The 22286-nt window shown below is 34.9% G+C and overlaps 1 protein-coding gene across 2 annotated transcripts in view; it reads left to right on the top strand.

Moving 5' to 3' along the window:
* The window catches only part of LOC150092809 (LITAF domain-containing protein-like), a 98113-nt gene that overhangs the window by 58540 nt on the left and 17287 nt on the right, over positions 1 to 22286 (top strand). For both annotated transcript variants that reach the window (XM_090414586.1, XM_090414587.1), the window contains 2 exons: positions 12563 to 12637; positions 21278 to 21428. In XM_090414586.1, coding sequence (XP_090270712.1) covers positions 12563 to 12637; positions 21278 to 21428 — 226 coding nt within the window. The remainder of the gene's footprint in view (positions 1 to 12562; positions 12638 to 21277; positions 21429 to 22286) is intronic.

Genomic DNA, 22286 nt, shown 5'->3' with positions numbered 1-22286 from the left:
GGAGAATACCATCTTTGGTCCCATGGTATCAGTTACTGAATGGGAAATATGTCTGCAATGTATGGGAATCTTTGAAAAAGTGCTTATATGAAGCAGTATCTGAATGTATCCCTGGTGTTCAAAGAATAAATAGGTTGGGAATGAAATGGATGTGCAACCTTATGGATGTGCAAGAGATCCATAAGAAGAATATGTGGAAAGAATATCGTGAGAATGAGGGTGAGAGGAGTTATGAAACACATAAAACTCAGGCAAGAAAAGTAACGAGTATTGTGTGGAAAGCTAAATCAGAGTACAAAAAGAAATTGGCCATGCAAGCTAAAGGCAATCCAAAAGGATTTTATTGTTATGTTGCAAGCAAAAGAAATAATAAATGTGAAAGAATAACTTTATTGAATGCAGATGGTACTCGTGTGTCGAAAGCTAATGAGATTGTTCAGTTAATGAGTGCTCACTTAGCTAAAATATATCAACCAGGTGTATGTAACATAGTGCACAGTACTACTGCTACATTGGATGAAGAGTTAGAGGTTCGTGAAAATGAGGTTGAAGAGCTGTTGCATAACCTGGATAAAAATTTATCAAAAGGGATAGATGGAATATCAGCCCATTTGCTAAAGGAATGTTCAGCATGCTTATATAACTTGAGTATATAACTTATATAACAGGAATGGAAAGAATGTATGATAGTTCCATTGTATAAGGGCAGAGTAAAAACTGATGTGTCTAACTACCAACCTATCAATATCTTTGGTTTTGTAGTAAAGATTTTAGAGAAGATGGTAAGAACTCGCATACAGAAATAGGTAGACAGGCAAGCTATACTCTGCAAGGAGCAGCATGGGTTTACTAAAGGAAGGTCATGTTTTAGCAATTTGCTCATATTTTAGAATGATGTTATGGCCGAGTTGGATAAAGGGAATGGATAATACACTATGATAATGATGGATTTTTCTAAGGCATTTGATGGGATACCACACGAAAAGCTGTTGCATAAACTGGAGAACATGGGATTTGAATATAAACTCTTGACTTGGACAGGGGATGGTTGACAGACTGGTATCAAAAAGTGGTCTACAGTGGTTGTGAATCTGCCAGATTTAAGGTGACCAGTGGTGTACCTCAGGGTTCAGTCTGTACATTAATGACAGCAAGCAGGATCTAATGTCAGATGTGCAACTGTTTGCTGATGATGTGAAGATAAGCAGGGCAATCAGAGATGCTACTGAATTGAGCATGTTACAAATGATTTGAATGGGCTGGAAATTTGGGCAAATGAAAATGGCTATCAGTTTAATGTTAGTAAGTGTAAAGTTATGCACTTTGGCATGATTTGGGTTCCAGCGGCATATTATATTAGCAGGGTTATGTTACGAGAAACTGAGGAGACAAAGGGATCTTGGCATATTGGTGGACAGGAATTTGAAGTTCAAAGGTCACATAGCAAAAGTTGCAAATACAACTCAGAGGATAACTGTAATGTTGATCCTCTTTGCATCCTGAACCTCCATTCCAAGATAGCAGTAACCATTCTTTTCTTCAAAGGTGCTTCAAAATATGTAGCTAAAATTCTTGAGATTATATAGGTTGCATCCACCAAATATTCTTATTCCTCCTGTGTCCCCCTTCCTTCACTTTTGTCTAACAGGACATTTTGCATGTAGATATTCTCTGTTTTGGACAAACTGATAAATAAACTGCTAATATTCACCTCCAAGAACATATTGGACTGCTCACAAAATAATCTTTGGTGTGTTCATGTTAAAACCCTATACTCTGTGAAATTCTGTGCACAAAATGGAGTTTTTTTTGAAGGAAAACTATAATATTTAATTTGAGGTCTTTTGATAAGACAGTATTCTCAAAATGTGATACTTTATTATAAGCTTTTGTCACCATAATTTGAAGACCCTAATAAATGTATGCATGATTTTTGGTAAAACATCAGTTTGGCCATTTCATTCATAACATTATATACACTTTTTTCTCCCTCTTTCCAGACAATATTATGTCTGGAAAGAGGAGAAAAGAGGGGTGTGTGAAGTTTGCATAAACTGTGATTATAATTCTCTGTACTATTCTGTTATGTCACATCTAGTTTATCAATGATGCCCTTTTGTTGAAAAACCTTGGTTTGAATCCCATTTGGGACATGATTTATTTTTTTATTAGGGATTTTCAGTTGAAAGTGAGTTAGCCAATCTCATACAGAGGTATTAGGTTTTTCTCTTCCATAAACTCTGGTTTTTCATCCCATATAACAGGCAAGCCAGCCGCAAGAACACATGCAATTTATAGATATGATAAAGTTGAGTGGACCTTATAGTCTTAGTTTCTTCCACTGTAAATTCAGAACCATCAACCACCTATCCAACCAGCCATCTAGTTGTTTCATTGACGTGTAAACTTTTGGTGACCTTGTGAACATGGCTTCATTTGTTTTGGTCTTGTCTCTTCTTTCAGAAATCATGATTTTATATTGGTAAGGTCCTTCATTTCATCCATCCAACTCTTTTGCTGTTTTCCTCTCTCTTATGTCTTTGACCTTCCTTAACATAATTGCTTTTTTCCCCCTGCAATTCATCTGTTTGTTATATTATGTCCAAAGTATGTTAACGTCTGTTTGGGAGTCAATGCCCCCAAGAAGCATTTTGTGTTCTTTGAAACCTTTGTTGGTCATTCTTGCTGTGTGTGGGATTTATAATAGTCTCCATGTCTATAATTTAAATTAATCAATTCACTTTGTCTTTCTTTTTAATGGCCCAGCTTTCACATTCACACATCACCACTGGACTGGAAATATTATTGCCTTAACAAATTTAACTTTCATGCTCCTACTAGCATCTTTCTTTTATAATTTTTGTCAAATTTAACTATCCCTTCCCCCATAGTTACTTTAATTTAATTTTTCACATTGTCCATCATTTCCTATTCTGGATCCCAGTAAATCATAAAATCTTCAACAGTTTTTGTTTTTTCTCTCCCACAAGGACATAAATTTATCAAAATTGACAGAAGCCATCACTTTTGCCTTACTAACATTTATGGAAACTACTAAAGCACACACATAGTAAAGAAATGTGTTTAATAAATTATCATTACTTATACAGATATTTTGGTATAAGTATCTCAAACCATTATTGGCATTAGAAAGTGAATGATGGAAAATTCAAAAACAACTATGCAAGTGCATAAGGAATTGTATCTTTTTGTGTGCAGTCATAAAAGTTCCAGATTAATATCATACTGTCAAGATCTGATATAGGTGTGTGTGTGTGAGATTATTAAAAAAAAATTATTAATAACACAGTTATAAGTTTCCAAAATTTTGGGATAGAAAGCCCATCATTTAGTTTGAATGGTGAAGAAGGACCTCAGCACTTTCTTTAAAAAGATTTCTGAATTTCTGGTGATTTCTGTGAAGTAATTCATTGCAGAATGATCTTGTGGCTAGTATTGTTAGTTCTATGTTCAGCAAGGCCACATTTGTGAGTCCATAAAGTCATGCGAGGACTTTGGCAAGAACATAGAAAATAAATATCAAGAAGGTGGTAAGATATTCTGGAGGTTGTTGAAGAAGCTTAGAAATGGAGGAAAGAGTGATGTAAAAGGAGTTAGAGATGATAAAGGTGACATGAAAACAGATGAAAAAGATAGCCTTGAAGTATTGAGTAATTACTTTGAAAAATTGCTAAATGAAACAAGTAGTGATAGCACAGTGGTAAAAAACACTCAACAGGCACACAGTCAGGAATACATATCCATACTTGAAGTAGAAAACCCCATCAAAGGCTTAAAATGTGAAAAGGCAGCAGGAGTAGATGATATTCGACCAGAAATGCTGAAGTATGGTGGTATAAAAGTCTTACAGTGGCTGCACTGCATAGTTCAGAATGCCTGGACAGAGGGACGAATTCCTGATGATTGGCGTAGAGCTCTCCTAGTACCCATATATAAAAAGGGAAATAAAACTGAATGTGAGAATTACAGCGGTATTTCCCTACTGAGAGTTCCTGGTAAGATATATGCAAGTATACTTAAGAAACGGTTGAAGAAAAATTTAGAAGAAAAGCTTGGTGAAGAACAAGCTGGATTTCGGCTGTCAGGATCAAATCTTCACTTTACAACAAATAGTGGAGAAATCATGGGAAAATAACAAAGATCTCTATTTGAGTTTTGTAGATCTGGATAAGGCATATGATAAGGTGCCAAGAGAGAAGCTATTCAATATGCTACAGTTATATGGTGTCAATGGAGCATTATATCAAGCAATACTTGGTGTTTATTTGAGTTGTAAGTCAGCAGTTAGAATTGAAGGAAGAACAGGAAGATGGTTTTTTAAATCTGGTGTGAGACAAGGATGTACATTATCCCCTCTGTTATTCATTATCTATATGGATCACATTATGATGGAAAGTGGTATTAAACATGATATCAAAATTGGAGATGTTAATGTCAGCTCTTTGCTTTATGCAGACAATGTTATACTTATCAATAAATCCACTATGAGTTTGCATGATTCCTTGACTAAATTGAATAACTGTTGTAATAGATATGGTATGATGGTCAGCAATAAAAAGACAATGAAAATAGGCAGAATCGTTGAAAATGTTAACTGCATTGTGAACGGAGAACCTGTGGAACAAGTAAAACATTTCACGTACTTAGGCACGATTTTTAGTGAAGATGGTAAATTAAATACGGAAATAGACAACAGAATCAATAAAGCTGGTATGGTAGGAAGTCAATTGAATAAATTCATATGGAATAAGAGAGAAATTAGTCAGAACACTAAATTAGCTGTATATAAGACAGTGTTCAAACCAGTTTTAACTTATGGATCTGAGAGCTAGGTCAGAAGTAAAACACTTGACCAAGGACTAGAGACCGCAGATATGAGAGTTCTGAGAAAGATTAGAGGCGTGAATAGATGGCAACAATGGCAATATCATATTAAAAATGAGGATATTAGGAAAGAACTTGATATTGTCAGCATCCAGGAATGCGTTAGCAGAGCTAATCTCAGGTGGTATGGTCACCTAAACAGAATGGGCGAGGAAAGATTAGCAAAACAAGTGTTCTCTGCCAGGTTGGCAAGAAAATGACCCAGTGGAAGACCAAGATATAGGTGGTTTGATAGGGTACAAAGTGCCTTAGACGACAGAAATATAAGATCTGATAATATTGGAGTCTTGACAAGTAACAGACTAATCTGGAGGAAAATTGTAGATAGGAAGTTAGTAATGATGTAAATTTTTCATGTAGTACTATCGAAGTAACATCTATATGTAAAACATAGATGTTTTTTATTCTATATGTTTCTCTAACATGTTTCACTATTTATATATCTGACAGCATCTTCAGAAAGCTATTTAACACGAACAAAAATTAACAAAAAAAAAAAAAAAAAAATCGGACATTTCCCAACAGCCATTATTTCCATAAATTGAAAAAGACTGAAATAATAAGTTTAAGCACAAGTATCATTATGCGTGTTATGCATAGTCTATACGTTGTTGCGTAAACTCTGTATGTGACTGCTGACATAGATGTTTGAATGTTGCACATATTAATTAATGATTTCCAAATGTCATGAAGTATCAGTTCTTAGTTTCTATTTTGTGTGTGTGTGTGTTGAGCAAATGACCTTGGAAGACTCCTTGAAAAATCTGTTGAATTTATTCTCTTCTAAGTAAGGCATGGGGGTGACTTGCCGATTTACCATGTGATGTTCTGTGAGGATGTGTGCTGTGAGTCAACTTCTTTATTCCATTTTGTTTTCAACATTGCTTATATGTTTATATGTTATAGATTTCAAAACTTCTAGTTTCACCTACATGTAGGTGAAACTAGATCACAAGAATCTAGGGGAATGTAGGAAACTTTGTAAGCTGTTAACTGGTCTGAAGGTTCTGGTATTGACTAATTTTAATACTTGAGCTGTTTTTCTTGATGGTATGGTAAAGATACTGTGCCTTTGTAATTAATTTGTGTTATCATGGGATGGTTCATTAGAAAATAAGTTTTCTTGAGAAACTTTGAGTAGCCATTTTGGAGGAGCTAGTTAAATGGGATTTCTTTTAAGAATTTTATGTTGATACCTGCTCGTGTGGTTGTTTCCTTAAATTTCAAATGATGATCTTGATGTTTTTGTTGATAAGGATATCTAGGATTAGTAATTTCCCCTCCTTTTCTACTTGTGATGTGAATTTGATTTTTGGATGGCAGTTATTCAAGAGGTTTCCCTTAAAAGAAGAGAGTGTGAGGAATCATTTTAGGGAGAGAGTGTTAGAGAGGATTTCGGATGGACTGGAAAGTGTACAAGATTGGTGGAAACATAATTCAAAAGTAATCCTGAGCTGTGCAATCGAGGTGCTTGGTGAGACATCTGGAAAGATTAGAGAGCAGAAGGAGGGTTGGTGGTGGAATAATGATGTACAAGTGGCAGTGACAGCTAAGAGGAAGGCAAAGCAGAAGTGGGATGAGTCAAGAGTGGAAGAGGACAGAGAGGTGTACAAAGAGAGAAAGCAAGAAGCCAAGAGAGTTGTGGCACAGGCGAAGGCCATGGCATATCAAGATCTGTATGATCAATTAGAAACAAAGGAAGGACAGAGAAAAATTTACCAACTAGCGAAATGTAGAAATAAAGCAGCTAAGGACATCTTACATGTGAGGCAGATCAAAGATGCTGAAGGAAGAGTATTATGGAGGATGTCGACATAAGAAACAGATGGAAAATATACTTTGAGGGACTTCTGAATGAGGAAAATGCAAGGACTCACAGAGGAGATGGGCAGCCTTCTGAGGGGATGGTGCAGAACATCAGTAGAATGGAAGTGACGGAGGCTGTGAAGAGGATGAGGAATGGAAAAGCGGTGGGCCCCGACAGAATTCCAGTGGAGGCATGGAAGGCACTGGGGGAAGAGGGAATTGACCTGCTGTGGGACCTGTTCATGAAAGTTTGCCAACAGGAAAATATACCCGAGGAATGGAAGGAGAGTACTCTTGTTCCCATCTACAAGGGTAAAGGGGATGCACAAGACTGTAAAAATTACAGAGGAATAAAGTTGATGTCCCACACAATGAAGATCCTAGAAAGGGTTCTTGATGGTAGATTGAGGGAGGAGGTGGAGATTGCAAAGGAACAATTTGGCTTCATGCCTAGAAGATCAACAACAGATGCTATCTTTGGGTTACGACAGATGATGGAAAAATATCGAGAGAAACAAAGGGAGCTACATCTGGTATTTATTGATCTGGAGAAAGCATACGATAGAGTGCCATGGCAAGAGGTCTGGAGGTGTCTGAGGGAGAAGAAGGTGCCGGAGAAATATGTCAGGTTGGTGCAGGAAATGTACAGAAATGTGAAGACAAGTGTTCGGACCTGTTTGGGACAGACAGAAAGTTTTCAAGTAACAGTTGGCTTGCATCAAGGGTCAGCATTAAGTCCGTTTCTGTTTAATATTGTGATGGAGGTGGTAACAGAGGAGGTGAGAGAAGATGCACCTTGGACAATGTTGTATGCAGATGACATCTTGCTGTGTGTAGATTCAAGAGAAGAAGTGGAAACTAAACTGGAAAGATGGAGAAAAGTACTGGAAGAGAGAGGTATGAGACTGAGCAGAAGTAAGACAGAGTATATGTGTTGCGCAGTGGGCGGTGGCCAGGAGACAGACCTGGAAGGAAATGTCATCAGGAAGGAAATGTCATCAGGAAGGTGAGAGACTTTAGATACTTAGGTTCGACAGTGGAAGAAGATGGAGGAGGTGAGAAGGAAGTGGGATGCAGGATACAAGCAGGTTGGAGGAAGTGGAGGGAGATGGCTGGAGTGTTATGTGATAAGAGGGTGCCGATCAATCTGAAAGGCAAAATTTATAGGACAGTAGTGAGGCCAGCTATGACATATGCTATAGAAACTGTAGCCCTGAGGAAAAATAACATTAGCAGGATGGAAGTAGCAGAGATGAGAATGCTTAGGTGGATGTGCGGTGTGACCAGAAAGGATCATCTGAGAAATGACTATGTCAGGGGAACAGTGAAAGTTACGAACTTAGGAACGAAAATACAGGAGGCAAGGTTGAGATGGTTTGGTCATTTGATGAGGAGGGAGGACGAATATGTGGGAAGAAGGGTCATGCAGATGGATGTGCAAGGAAGGCGGAAGCGTGGACGGCCAAAGAAGAGATGGAGGGAGCTGGTAGAAGAGGACTTGAAGATGAAGAACTTGGATGTGGTGACAGCCCAAGACAGGAAGGTATGGAGGAGACTCATAATAAACAGTGACCCCACTTAAGTGGGAGAAGCTGCAGAAGAAGAAGAAGAAGTTATTCAAGAAATGTACCAAATCTTGAAGGTCTTTCTGAGCGTATTTCCAAATAATAAAGGTGATTTGGAAAACTAAAGGGAAGAAAAAAGCGGAGTGGATTTGCAATATGCATCCCTCACAGAACAGTATATGGTAAATTGGCAAGCCTCCTTATATATATACTAGGGGCTACGTCCCCCTGGCATCTTTGACACCCAACCCCCAGAGTTCTGCACTGGTAGGCCAGTTCTCCTTGAATTCCGATGACTTGAATTTTGAAGACTAAAGGGGGGTTCTTCTCCCTGGTGCCTACCCCCCCCCCCCCCCCCCCCCAAGTTGCAGACTGGTAGGCCGGATCTTTGAATTCTGATGGTTCAAATTTTGAAGATTTGACACTCAGGGTAGCCCTTGAGTTTCAAACCGCTTCAAAAAACGTAACATAAAAAGGCTTATGTTAATATCTCCCCTATATAAGAAGTAAATTGGCTTACTTAGAACAGAATAACTGACAAATTTTTCGGAGTCGTTTGAGGTAATTTGCTCAAAAGGCACGCTATATAGAAACCAAGACTGATACTCAATTCAGAAGTCATTAATTAAAGTGCAACATTCAAGACCTTTCCTGTGCCAGCAGTTACATAACAGAGTTTACACAGCAATGTAAGGACTATGCCTATTGATACACATGATTAAACTTATCATTCTAGTCTTTTTCAATTTATGGAAATAACAGCTGGTTGTTAGGAAATGTTTTTTTTTTTTTTTTTGGTAATTTTTTGCTTGTGTTAAATAGCTTCCTGAAGATGTCAGCCTTATACATAGCGATATGTCAGCAAAACATTTACTTTTAATTATAAATTATTTTTTTTTTTTGTTAATTTTTTGCTTGTGTTAAATAGCTTCCTGAAGATGTCAGCCTTATAGATAGCGATATGTCAGCAAAACATTTACTTTTAATTATAAATTTTTTTTTTTTTTTTTATAAAAAAAAAGTCTATGAGTTAAAACCTGGTTATTTATTAATTTCAGTGTTGCTCTGATTCTAATTTGCAGACTTGTTGAGTTTCTGAAAGGGAAGTTCAGACTCACTATGTGAACACTAATTCTGCTATAATACTGATGAGAAACAGTATTTCTGTAGAAGTTGTTTTCCAGCAGAGATCACATAATTTGTAATCACAGGTCCATCTTGTATTTTAATTAGAACAAATCAGTTGTTTCTTGTATTCCTGAAATTGAAAGCTAATAAATTACATTAAAAAAAATTTATTTTCTTTATTTCATAAAAAATTAAGTTCTACAGAAATGTTTCACATAGAGCAAGGTTTCCCAAATTTTTTTCCATGGCCCGGTTATTTTAATACTTCATCTTCGTGACCCACTAAAATTTTTATGGCCAATAGGTAAAATAAAACAGATTTGAATGTTCATATTTTATTATTATTATGATAAAGAATCATTTACTCTTACAAAAATATAAAGAAATTAAACTAAAGCCAAGTAATTAAACAGCCTCACCGTGAAATGGCGATGCGGACGGAGCGCATTTTTCATCTCTATTAATTAAATTATTTATTCATTAGTCCTGATTAAATGCTATTTTACTTGTATTTTAGAGTTTCATGAAAAAAAGAAAACCCCAAAACAAAACACATAGGTTTTCGAGAGTTTTTTTAGGTGACCTGGCATTTAGCTTTCGTGGCCCGGTGCCGGGTTGTGACCCACCATTTGGGGAACGCTGACATAGAACATCATTCCCACTTGCCTAGCAGGTGCACTTTTCCATTATTTCTTCATTCTACTTCTCGAGTCTTTATTTTTCTATTCAAAAGACTGCTATCACTGGGATCCCAATGCTCTATGTCATGTTTGCTCTGCAGCTTGACCCATGACTATCTGGAAACCCAGAAGATCTTGGTGGTGTGCATTCATTGCTTTGGCCAGAGGGGCAATCCTGGATTGACTTAGCCAGGACGAATTGGTATTGAGCTTACCTGTGTGTCTGTGTCATCTTTCCCATGGTATGGGAGGTTTGTAGCTTGGTGTGGTATCAGCCCTGGAAGTCAGAGGAACTGTGGGGGTTGACTTCTTTCCATCCTTCCTTGTCAGATAGTGGGTGGGATCTGCTATTGAATCAGTCTCTTTTGAGTATGAATTGTTAATTTTCAGATTTTTATCTCATCCCTCACAAGGTCCAAGTATGTCCAGAAATCATCGATACCTCAGCAAACACGAAGAACAAAAACACGAAATAATAGATGTTTATGATGCATTCCACCTCTTTTTATAGTGCATTCAACAGGTGTGTTCAGTCCTGAAAATTTCACTCAGTGGTTACTGGTTACTTGGCAGGAAAGTGAATAATTCTACCTGCAACTATATTAATTATTGAGTATTCTTTTTATGTTATGCTGTTGCATTCATTTATGTTTATGAATGAAGGGGGGGGGTATGCCCTACTTCACACTCATTTTCTCCCAAAAGTGAAACAAAGTATCACAATTGATATTAAATCATTAAGCATCAGAACAAGTAGTGATCCTGTATTAGGTTGGCAATTTTATGTTGCTCATGGCAGATTCCCATTTACCAAAATTTGTGTATAAATGGCACCTGAAATAGAATAAAGTTTACCATACTTTAATTATAATTATTTTTTTTATAAATACTGATTTTCACTTCATTTTATTATTGTAATAATGTATTCTAAGTTTAAGCCAGCTTACATAACCGTATTATTTAAACAGTATCATTTAATAATTGAAAAGTGAACATTATTTTTGAAAAAAGCAGGATAGTATATTGGTTTTGCCACCAATATCAATAAGCTTATTTACATACACATTTTTTTTATTCTGTTATCAATGTATTTATTTTAATTTATATAGAGAGCTTTTCTTTACTTTGTTCAGTTAATCAATACCCTTTTCACATAAAATCATAAGTGGCCCTACAATCACAGATATCTTATCTGCCAAGAGGACTGCCATATGATTGCTATACTACATATAGTGTATTTTATATATATATATATATATATCTCCTATCAAACTTGAATATGACAATTCCCTACCGTTCCTGGATATAAAACTTTCACGCTGCTCTTGAAAATTTAGAATCTCAATGTATAGAAAATCTACACAAACTAATAGATATCTTCACAGTCAGTCCCATCATTTTCCTCCACAAAAACTTAGAACTATTTCTACCTTGGGACATAGAACACACTTTCTTCGGAATGACCCAAATAAACTTCTAAAAGAAATTACCTCTCACAGTCTTTAGAAAAAAATGGATATTCTGTTAAACCATTAAAAAATTTCTTCTAAATCCTCCTAGCCACCGCACTGAATAAATAACCAACTTTATGGGTAACATCTCCATCCCATACATCAGTTCAGTTTCCAAAAAATTAGCTAAAGTTCTTAAGAAGTATAATATCAGGACCTTATTCACTACACTTTCAAAAATCCGCTCTCTAGTAAGCCATCCAAAGCCTCATCATCATAATCTGAAATATCCTGGCATATATAAGATATGGTGTGATTGCAATATCCCTTATTTTGGTCAAACAAATCTATTGAATTACGTATGGAGGAACACGAGACATCTCTTACAAAAGAACACATGCCAGTGCCTTGTCTAGTCATGTTCTTTTCTCGAACAATCCTGATGATGAACACCAGGGTCATTCAGTCTGCTGGGATAGATCTGAAAACATCTTTCATTGCCATGATGAGTTTGAAAGAAAAATTGTGGAGTCCAGAGAAATCATCCTTAATTGTGAACATTTAAATAACAATTTGCGCTACAACATCCCTGATAGCCACTATGCTGTTGTTCAATACTAGCGTTCACGAGAGTCTGCAAGCACGCACTCAACAAACAATGCCACATTTGAAAGAACTTAAATGTAAATACAATATCATGTCAATTCTGTACTGCAATTTTCCTGTGCTTCTCAGTTTTAAACTTCAGTGTTTTTATTGCTGTTTCCTATTTTTAGAAGACACCTGAAGAAGGCTGTCAAAAGCCAAAACTAGTAGTGTTTTATATCATTAAAGCCTTACAATTATTCTCAGTTTTAGTCGTTAAATCTCTTTATAAAAATTAATCAAAACAACTGAGTCAATGTTCCTGAACGCATAAATATATATATATAACACTGCATATAGCTTTACAATGTGTTATGAGAACCTGTTGATATTGAACTGTGAAGTAGCTATTCAGTAAAATTTAAATATTTATTTAAATTAGGTGCAGGATATCCCGCACCTCCACCTCCTACTGCTGCTCAGACTGTGGTTGTTGGATCTCCCACAGGTGCTCCAGGTTAGTCTTGGAATGGAAATTTTTGTTTTTAAATTTTTACTATTTTATCCTGTAATATTTTTCTGTCTATTTTCTAAAGCTCTGATCCAGTTGACTTAGAATGATTGCATGAACAAGGAAACTGCAGACAAGTTAATCTTGTCATCCTTAATGATCGTAGAGTAAAGATGTTTTAAATTTAAAACATCTGCCCATTCAGTGGTTACATAAAATGAAAAAATAAAATGGTGATTAATCAGTGCAAATTAATATGTGCACTTGATTTCATGTTTAAATGCATAGTAGTTATCACTTCGTGTGTTCTGTATACTAGTTCTAAAGATCACTTATCCATGTAGATATGTATACATAAATACGCAACAGCCATCAGTTAGGGTTCTGTATTTAACAGGTGCTCAGGCTAGCAAAACATTCTATACCATTATCACAGACTCACCTATGTTATCTCCACTGTTTTTTTATCATGTAGTAATCCCACTTGTGGAAAGTGGAAAACTTCTAGTTCATTTTATGCATATAGGTGAAAGAATTATATAAATGGGATAAAATTTACTGACATTTGCTATAAATTGCAGATTGTAAGTTCTGGGAAACATTGATTGGAATCTTACTTATAGTGCTGAAGTGAATGAAGAGATGAATGAATGAATGTGGTTATAATAGGATGTAGATCATCAGCATTTCCCAAACTTTTCCGATGACGGAACACTTCACAAATTCTGAAATTTTAACTGATCACCTTGGTTATTTTGTAATGTATTAATTAATAATTATTGATTATTAACACACTACAATATTAATAATTAATTATGGCATAATCATAAAGAGTATTAGTACACTTATGTATATGGTGTTGACATGTTGACAAATATAAAATTACATTTAAATCAGTTATCAATCACTGGACTAATGAAACCTTGTAGCATATTGTAGTTTCCTCAGGCCAATATCATTAAATTAATTTGTGCTGATTTTCATTGACATATCCCATTCTGATCACCAAAAATTTATAATATAATTACTTACGAGTGAATGCAGATTTTTTCTCCTGTGTGCTGGTAGTTTTCCCTTCCTTTTGTACATCCCAGAGATCACTTTGTAGGCTGGTGGTCAATGACTCACTATCTGTTGCGTCACAAACACTTTCAATAAGAGATTTCTTAACGCCAAAATTAAACAAAGTCCCTTGTCTTTGCAGGCCTATTACTTTTGAAAAAATCACAGCACTACAGTTTCGAAACTTTCACCCTACATAATAAATTTAGTTTAATCCTTTATCCAAGTGTGAGCAAATGAAGTTTGCACCTGAAAGTATCTTCAGGACTGGGGTAAGGTGGTACAACACCAGGGCACTCCTTGCAAAGGTGGAGCAAGCTACCAACATTTCTATCTCAGTATCTCCCATAATGCAAAACACATCTCCTTGCGGATATGTCTAATGTTATGCATTAAGGGAAGGGCCACAACCCAGACTAGTTTCGACCTTTATTGAGGTCTCTTCAGTGGGAGCCAGGCCCAAGTGGAGATACCAGGCAGAAGCATTAGCAGGTCATCTCCACCTATAGGAGTTGCCAAATGGTGTGCCACCCTTTTTTTAATAAATTACTCTGGATTTAGAGAAAGATGTTGAAAGTTTATTTTTCACTTCGTTAGAGTATAATAAATTTAGTTTAATCCTTTATCCAAGTGTGAGCAAACAAAGTTTGCACCTGAAAGTACCTTCAGGACTGGGGTAAGGTGGTACAACACCAGGGAGCTCCTTGCTAACTTTTATATGGAACATTTTGAGCAACTTGCTTTAGGTTCCTCTCCTTTAAAACCCAAAGTCTGGCTTAAATACATTGACGATGTTTTCGCGATCTGGTCCCATGGCTGCCAGACACTAGACACATTGCTTAGCCACCTAAACAAACAACACAAAACGCATACAGTTCACAATTGAGATTGAAAAACAGAACACACACTTCCGTTTCTAGATACACTTGTCACACGTCTTCCTTCTGGCAATCTTTCCTTCACTGTTTACCGGAAACCGACACATACTGGCAAATATATACACATAAACTCCTACCACCACCCAACACAAAAACTAGATGTCATGAACACTCTAAAGAACAGGGCTCTGAAGATCTGCTCCAGTAAACAGGCAGTGAAAGGCAAATTTAAAGTTATCAGCAATACTTTTCAAAAAAATGGATACAGCCAAAACACTATTAACAAAATCCTCTACAAGATCTCAATAATAAAGACAAACCAGAATACAATAAAACTATAATCATTTATTACATTAAAGGGACATCAGATAAAATAAACAGAATACTACACAAATACAACCTCAAAGCCATCTTTAAACCTCCTGCAAAATTGAAAAGCTTACTCAACTCATCCAAAGATCCACTCCCTCTGCTGGCCCACCCTGGAGTATACCATATTTATTGCGCCTGTAACATACAGTATATAGAATAAACAGGACACACAATTCCTATGACAAAAAGAACATAAACGACACATTAAATATAATAATTATGGTGCAGCTGGCCTTTCTGATCATGCCTTGAACACCTTACACAGAATTGACTGGAAAAGCACTAGTTGTCTACATCACACCAAAACATGGTATGAACGCAAATTTAAGCCTTCATGGTATGAAGGCTTAAATACCATTGCGTTCATGGTATGAACGCAAATTGTATGTAATGTAAGCCTTTGAGATTATTACCAACCACCCCAATCTGAACAATGATGATGATATAAAAATCCCAAACATATGAAAGGCTTATATTCGACCCACGGAACCTTCCTCTCTAAGAGCAACTATAAACAGGACTGTAGAAAATTCAGGATCCTAAATCAAAAATAACAATCGTAATGCTAAAAGTAGGACATCATTGTTGCTGAAAGAAAACTATCTGTAAGAAAGAATGTTTATTCATGTTATCATAAATGGAATTTAGCTTGATATAGTTTATAAATAATAATTTTTTTTTTTTTTTCACTAGGTCATGCCAGTAGAATAACTTGTGATCAATTCATAATTTCTTTAGTTTATTGTATGTAATGTAACCTAGCTTGTCCTGTATTGCTCCAGATGATGATCTTAATATGAAGATCAAAATGTCAGGATATTAAGAGTATTTATAACATGATTGTAATCTCCATAATTTCTAAAATTAATGCTGATCACCATGTAACACTAAAAGAAAGGATCATAAATACTTACATTTAAAAATACACGGCTTGGGCACTAACATTTGCTAAACAGGTGTTATTAGGTGTTCTGGGTCTGAGCTTTTCGACATATTAGTGAATATTATTCTCCTCAGAATATTTCCACTATAAAATATTTATTCATGAAAAATGCTTAGAAAGCTAAAATGACATCCAGGAGAACCTCTCACAGAACGCTTATTCACATTCCGCTGAATACCAGTGTTCTGCGAAACACAGTTTGGGAAACCCTGGTGTAGATGATGGCCTATTGTTGCTAGGTTTGATAAGATTTTAAGAAATGTCAAATTACAGATGACATTTTTGTGAAAAATGATCATAGGAAATCATTATAAAAATTATGGAAACAACTACCCTGTTAGAGTAAAACTTCAGTTTAATATAAACCAAAATAATGATTCGACATTTTGACCTTTACATTAAGGTTATCATCTGGAGTACACACACACACACACATATATATATATATATATATATATATATACAAAGAACAAGCTGCACTACAATCTACGTGGTATGCTTCAAGTTACATTGATTTGGTCAACTGTTAAATATACAAAGAAACAAGCTGCACTGCAATCTACATGGTATGCTACATTGATTTGGTTTACTGTTAAAACTATTGGCCTGACCTCTAAAAAAAAAACTTACTGCATCAATACCATAGTCCCGTTATTAGTATCTATTTGGTTACAAAAATAAATTAAGCTAGAGGGCAACATGTTCACACAAACTTACTCATATAAGTATAGATATAAATTAAAATAAAACAGTATGGATGGTGGCCAATAAAATCTGAAATAATTGCTTAGTCCTAAAGTCAGGGTTTGCTGGAAAACTTGAAGAACTAAGCAGACTGAATGTGTGCCATCCAAATTCTTGGGATTTTTATGCTGCCATTATTGTTTTATGTCACCTCATTTATAATATGATCATGCCGTCTTTTCATTGTTATTTATTTTTCCTGAATTCTCATGTCTGTGCTCTTATATCATAGTCTTTGATTTCTAATTCTTTCAGATTCATAAGTTAAAATTGATTTGAACACTGCTAACTGAGTGTGCTCTAGCTAATTTCTTTCATATTTTATATGAATTTGTTCAACTGACTTCCATCCAAACTGGCTTTGCTTATGCTGAAGTGTTTACACATCAGTAAGTACATAGATGTGAAGTGTTTGTTAATTAATAATAATTGGATAATATTCAACATGGATTCAAAACATAAATTTATTGATATGTTTCATACATGTTGCCTTTTGAGTGGTTAAACTTATGTCAGAATTGGAGATATTAACCTCGGCTTTTTACTTTTATGTACATGATATTTTAATAAATAAATTTAGTATTAGTCTTCAGGATTCATTAACTCAGTTAATTACTGTAATTACTAACAAATACAGCATGAAAATTAGCAATAAAAATATAAAACTATGAAAATAGTGTATATTATTTCTGGGAAAACTCCCATGTTACTCCTCTTAATAAACTATTATAATTATGGCTATTTTGCTGCTTCAGTTTAGGAGTGCCGAGGGGCACTCCTAAACTGAAGCAGGCAAAATAGCCATAATTATAATAACTATGAAAATAGGCTGGAACATAAACATCAACTGCATTCTCAACGATGAATCTTTAGAACAAGTAGAATATTTCAACTATTATATAATATTATGAAAAATAATTTTTAATGAAGATGTAAATTTAATATGGAACCAGACAATAGCGTAAGCAAAGCTATTTTGGTTGGAAAGATACAGATATGAGAATTCAGAAAATAACAGTGAAAAGATGGCACAAACTTTGGAGAGATATTTTTGATGGAAAGTTAATACTACATGATGTTTATATTATTATTATTATTATTATTGTACACACTCCTGATGTTATTTATCAGGAATGTGATGATATATATTTTTTGGTGGAGTGATAACTGAAAAATCCATTTAGAAATTAAACTATATGTAACTATATTTTTTGTGTATAGGTTACAATATACTAAATGAGCTGAATATGCTAAAAGTTGAATAATTTTATTAAAATAACTTTACTATTATAGTTATAAGTTTACTATTGTAGGTATATATCTTTAAACAAATTAGGGTGTTTGTGTCAAGGTATATTATAACTGGTGAAAGCTATATCTGCCAAAAAACTTACGGTTTCTTCTAGTAGCTCAGTTTAAAGATACTGATGGTTTTTGCAACTGGGATGTTCTCTAAGGGAGGATTTTTTTTTGTAAAGCATCAGTTTATTTATTTATTTATTATTATTATTTTTGTTGTTGTTGTTTTAATGCTTATTTCCAAAATGTCTTGTGCATTCACTGTGTTGCTTAAATGTATTGGAACACCTAAGAAATGCAGACAAAAATCAAAGTAGCATATTGCATTTTTTAAATAAAGTGGTTTTTCCTTATCTGTTACAACATTTAGTCTGGGGTAAGCTTTCCACTTCTGACAAGTTTCATAAGAAATTCACCCCCATTCTTTTCATAGGACTTTTAAGTGCTCTCAGCATTGTTGGCCTCCAGGAACAGTTAGGCTTAAACTGGTACTCTGAGCTGGCCAGTCCATTCAAGGTACATGATTATCCTTAAACAGGATCCAGTTGTTGAATCACCACTATTCATGGTATAGAGCCACCCTTTCAACATTTCATAAATTGAGGAAGCTCAACATTATTCAGAATGTGGAGCTACCCATCTCATTTGTGAAAGTATTAGTAAAAAGAAATGGAATGATTTCATACCACAGAAAACCCCACATCATATTAATACCACTGCACAGCTGGAAAAGTGCAGTATTATTCATAGCATTTTTTAAGCTACTTCCATTTCCCAAACTGTAGAATGGATTCATTGCAGCATTTCCCTTCATCTTGTTTTATGGTTTAACAACCCTGTAACTGTTGCTGAGCATGAATTATTTATGTTCAGAGTCATTGAATGTAATAGTAAAGCTAAAATGGTTTCAAATAAATGACATTTTGCATGCCATTTTATACAACTTTTTTTTTTTAATTTTAAACTGAATGTATTTATTTACTGATTTCCATTATATATTTATTTTTCTAAAATGCCATATTCAGAATGAGAAAAGAAGTGATTTCATCACTTCTTTTCTCATTCTGAGGTACTCAAATACTTTTATGGCAGGAAAAAAAAAAAGTGTGCGCGCAATTTTATAGAAAGCTATTATGTAGCCATTAATAAGTATAAAATGACTAATAAGTAAACTTACGATTAAAATTAGAATCAGTTTACTTGTATTGTTTAAATAAGTTAATGCCATCAAATGATATCTTATTTTAAGAAAGGTTTATATTAAAGATCAAAGTTTTTCTTGTGTTGAGTAATTTCCTAAACAGTGAAAGCTGGTTCTACTAATTTTGGATATGGTTTCTTCTGGTATCCCACTTAGATTTGGATGCTTTGAAACCAGGATGTTGCTTGCTTGCACATACTTTTTTAATCTGAAAAATTATTGTACAAGTGAGAAATAGAATATGTACAAGGGGATACCCAAAAATAACCGGAATCTGAACTTGCCACACACTCATTTTCTAGTTACGGATGATGCCACTAGATATCATGAGTGTGTACTTTTCTGCACCAGTCTGGCAAGTGGCATCATCCTGGGTTAACTGGTTTGTTGTTCTGACTGCTTTTTTTTTTTTTTGTTAGTGCTTACAAGCAGGTTTGGCGATTTTGTGACCACACCTTTGCTGACACAAGGAACAGAAAGTGTGCATGAAATTTTGTTTTCTTTTGGATAAAACTGCAGCCAAAACTTGTGCTTTGGCAAGCCTTTAAGAACGATGCTTTAGGTAAAATGCAGGTCTATGAGTGGTTTCCCATTTCTAAAATTGGAACATGTCAGTTGAAGACCAACCACATTCTGGCTGATCTTCGACAAGCAGAAATTATGAAAACATCGAAAAGGTTTGCCAGACAATCAATGAAGATTGCCAAAAGACCACTAAGCAGTTTCTGAAGAGAAGAATTTGTCATGGAGTTCATGCCACCGAATATTAACAAAAGATTTGCAAATGAAATGTGTGTGTGTCCCCTAAATTTGTCTCGTTTGCTCACAGAGGATAAAAAAAAAAAATCATCATGTGAATGTTTCTCTCCCCACGTAACTTTTCTATTCCCACAGATAAAGCCATGAAAGGGCAACAATTTGTTGATGGGACAAAGTGAAAGTAAAGTTGCTGGAGGACATAAACAATATTCCAATTGAATAGTTCCAGAACTGTTTCTAGCAGTATAAAAAAATGTTGGGACAAGTGCATTGACTTGCATGGAGAGTACTTTGATAGAGACAAGAATATGGTATTATAAGCTTATAATACCATATTATATATAAAAAAAAAAATTCCGGTTATTTTTGGGTACCCCATACAAAATCTATGACTTATTTTTTTATATATATTTTAATAAATTATGAGCTATAGGAACATATCTCCTTTAAAATATTCTTCTCCTGCCTCAATGCAGTGTTCTCAGCGTTTTCTCCACTTTTGGAACAGATTTTAGCTTAGGAATAAAAAAAGAAGTCATAAGGGGTGAGTGAAACCTGGTGAATAGGGTAGATAAGGCATGACTGTAATATTCTTTTGAGCCAGAAACTTGCCAGTTGAAAGAACTCAGTGAGCTTAAGTCTCCGTACAAATTTTGCAGTAATTCTCATTTCCAAATCTTCAGCTGAGATTCCTTTTTTTTTACAGGCTAGTTCTCAAACATTAATTTGCTGATTGTTAAACTTTTTTTGTGAACATGAGCCTCCAAATCATCGATGCAGAATGTTGATGGTTGTCCAGCGTGATCCAGGTCATCTTCAGTCAAAGTTCAACCACCTTTAAACTTTTGAACCACCGAGATGTCTTATAGCAGCTTCAGGTATTATTCCTGAAAGCTGTTTTATGCATATGATTAGTTTTTATGGCTATTTTGTGGCATGCAAAAAAGGGGGAAATAAAAAAAATAATAAAAAAAGTTCATTCTTCAAAGCACTGTGGGTAACTAAAGTGATGCAGTGACATTGGGATTGCTTCGTCGTGTTACACTGTCTGTACACATACCTGCCTACAAAACAATACACTAATATGCCCAGTTTTATTATAGTCATTGTACTGGAACTTTTTTGAGCAGACCTCATAAATAGATAGATGATTATAAATAGATCATTAATGATTATTAATTTTGAAAATCTAATACCTTAAACAGCTGATCTCTATTTATTTAGGAATGCTAAAGACTAATTCTAGCTATTTTTAACTGATCTTTTATTGTATTTCCTTGAACTTAAAACTGGAAAATTGTTTTGGATGATAATTTGAGATAATATTCATTCAGGGTGATTAAAATTAAATATTTTCAATGTATCTTTATGATTTGATTTGTTACTAGTGACATCAGTGACAGTTGTGAATGTAGCAGAATGTGGTCCATATCCAATGCAAATATCCTGCCCTCATTGTGGTGCTCAAGTTATGACAGAAACAACTGCTGTCCCAGGATTGCTCACTTGGCTTTTGTCAGGTGGACTGATCCTTTTGGGGTAAGTCAAAAAAAAATTCTGATATTACTTTTAACAGTGGTCCCTGATATTAAATGGTCCTGCTGACACTAGAAACAGACTACCAAGAGTTAAAAAAAGCATTTAATATGTAATAGCCAATTTCTGCTGTTGAAATCATCAAATAGTTCATTAACTCATTAATAATATGGTCTTATCTTATAGATTATTTAGATCATGAAATGAGTAAGCTGATTATGTACTTTGTAAAATAAACAGTTCATATTTTTGTCAACTTTTTTTTAATAGCAGTCCTAGTTACTAAAGGTTGGATGTCTATAGCATGTTTAATGCTGTTAGGGCCAAGAGTTAGATAATCTGGGAGCTCCTACTCTGATGACCAAGCATGATACTCCTCTGTCACTCCAGGCTTCCATCAATTAAAAGTAGTCATCTTGCATCAGAGAGTAAAAATTATCCAATGCTAAAAACTTTTCAAGCTTCTATAGGATTGTTTAGGTTTTTAAATAGTAGGTGATTTCAGAGATTGTTCACCACACATTGTTGAGTTTTGGAAAAGGACATAGATTTTATTTGTGTTCATGAGTCTTTGATTTTCCCCATAATGAGTCTTTGACTCTGTGGAGATGCCTAAGAATAAATTGTGTGTGTGTGTTTTGAGTCAGAATGCTCAGCTTGCTTTGCATAACGAAACTGATTGCAGTTAAAAGTCTAGTTTGTCTATAACAACTAAATGTGCTACCTACACCTTCCTGTTGATGGAATGGTGTGGATATATCCTCCTATCGAATAGGAATTGAACTATCAGAGTGTAGGGCACTACTTAAGAATGAATCTGTAGTCAGGAATCGAGATGCTATCCACATCCCTCAGAGGAAA

This window comes from Typopeltis vanoorti, chromosome 25 (assembly GCF_054136105.1).
Source record: "Typopeltis vanoorti isolate ZY-2024b chromosome 25, IOZ_Tvanoo_1.0, whole genome shotgun sequence".
NCBI classification, from domain to species: domain Eukaryota; kingdom Metazoa; phylum Arthropoda; class Arachnida; order Uropygi; family Thelyphonidae; genus Typopeltis; species Typopeltis vanoorti.
This window is presented reverse-complemented; position numbering and strand designations above follow the sequence as displayed.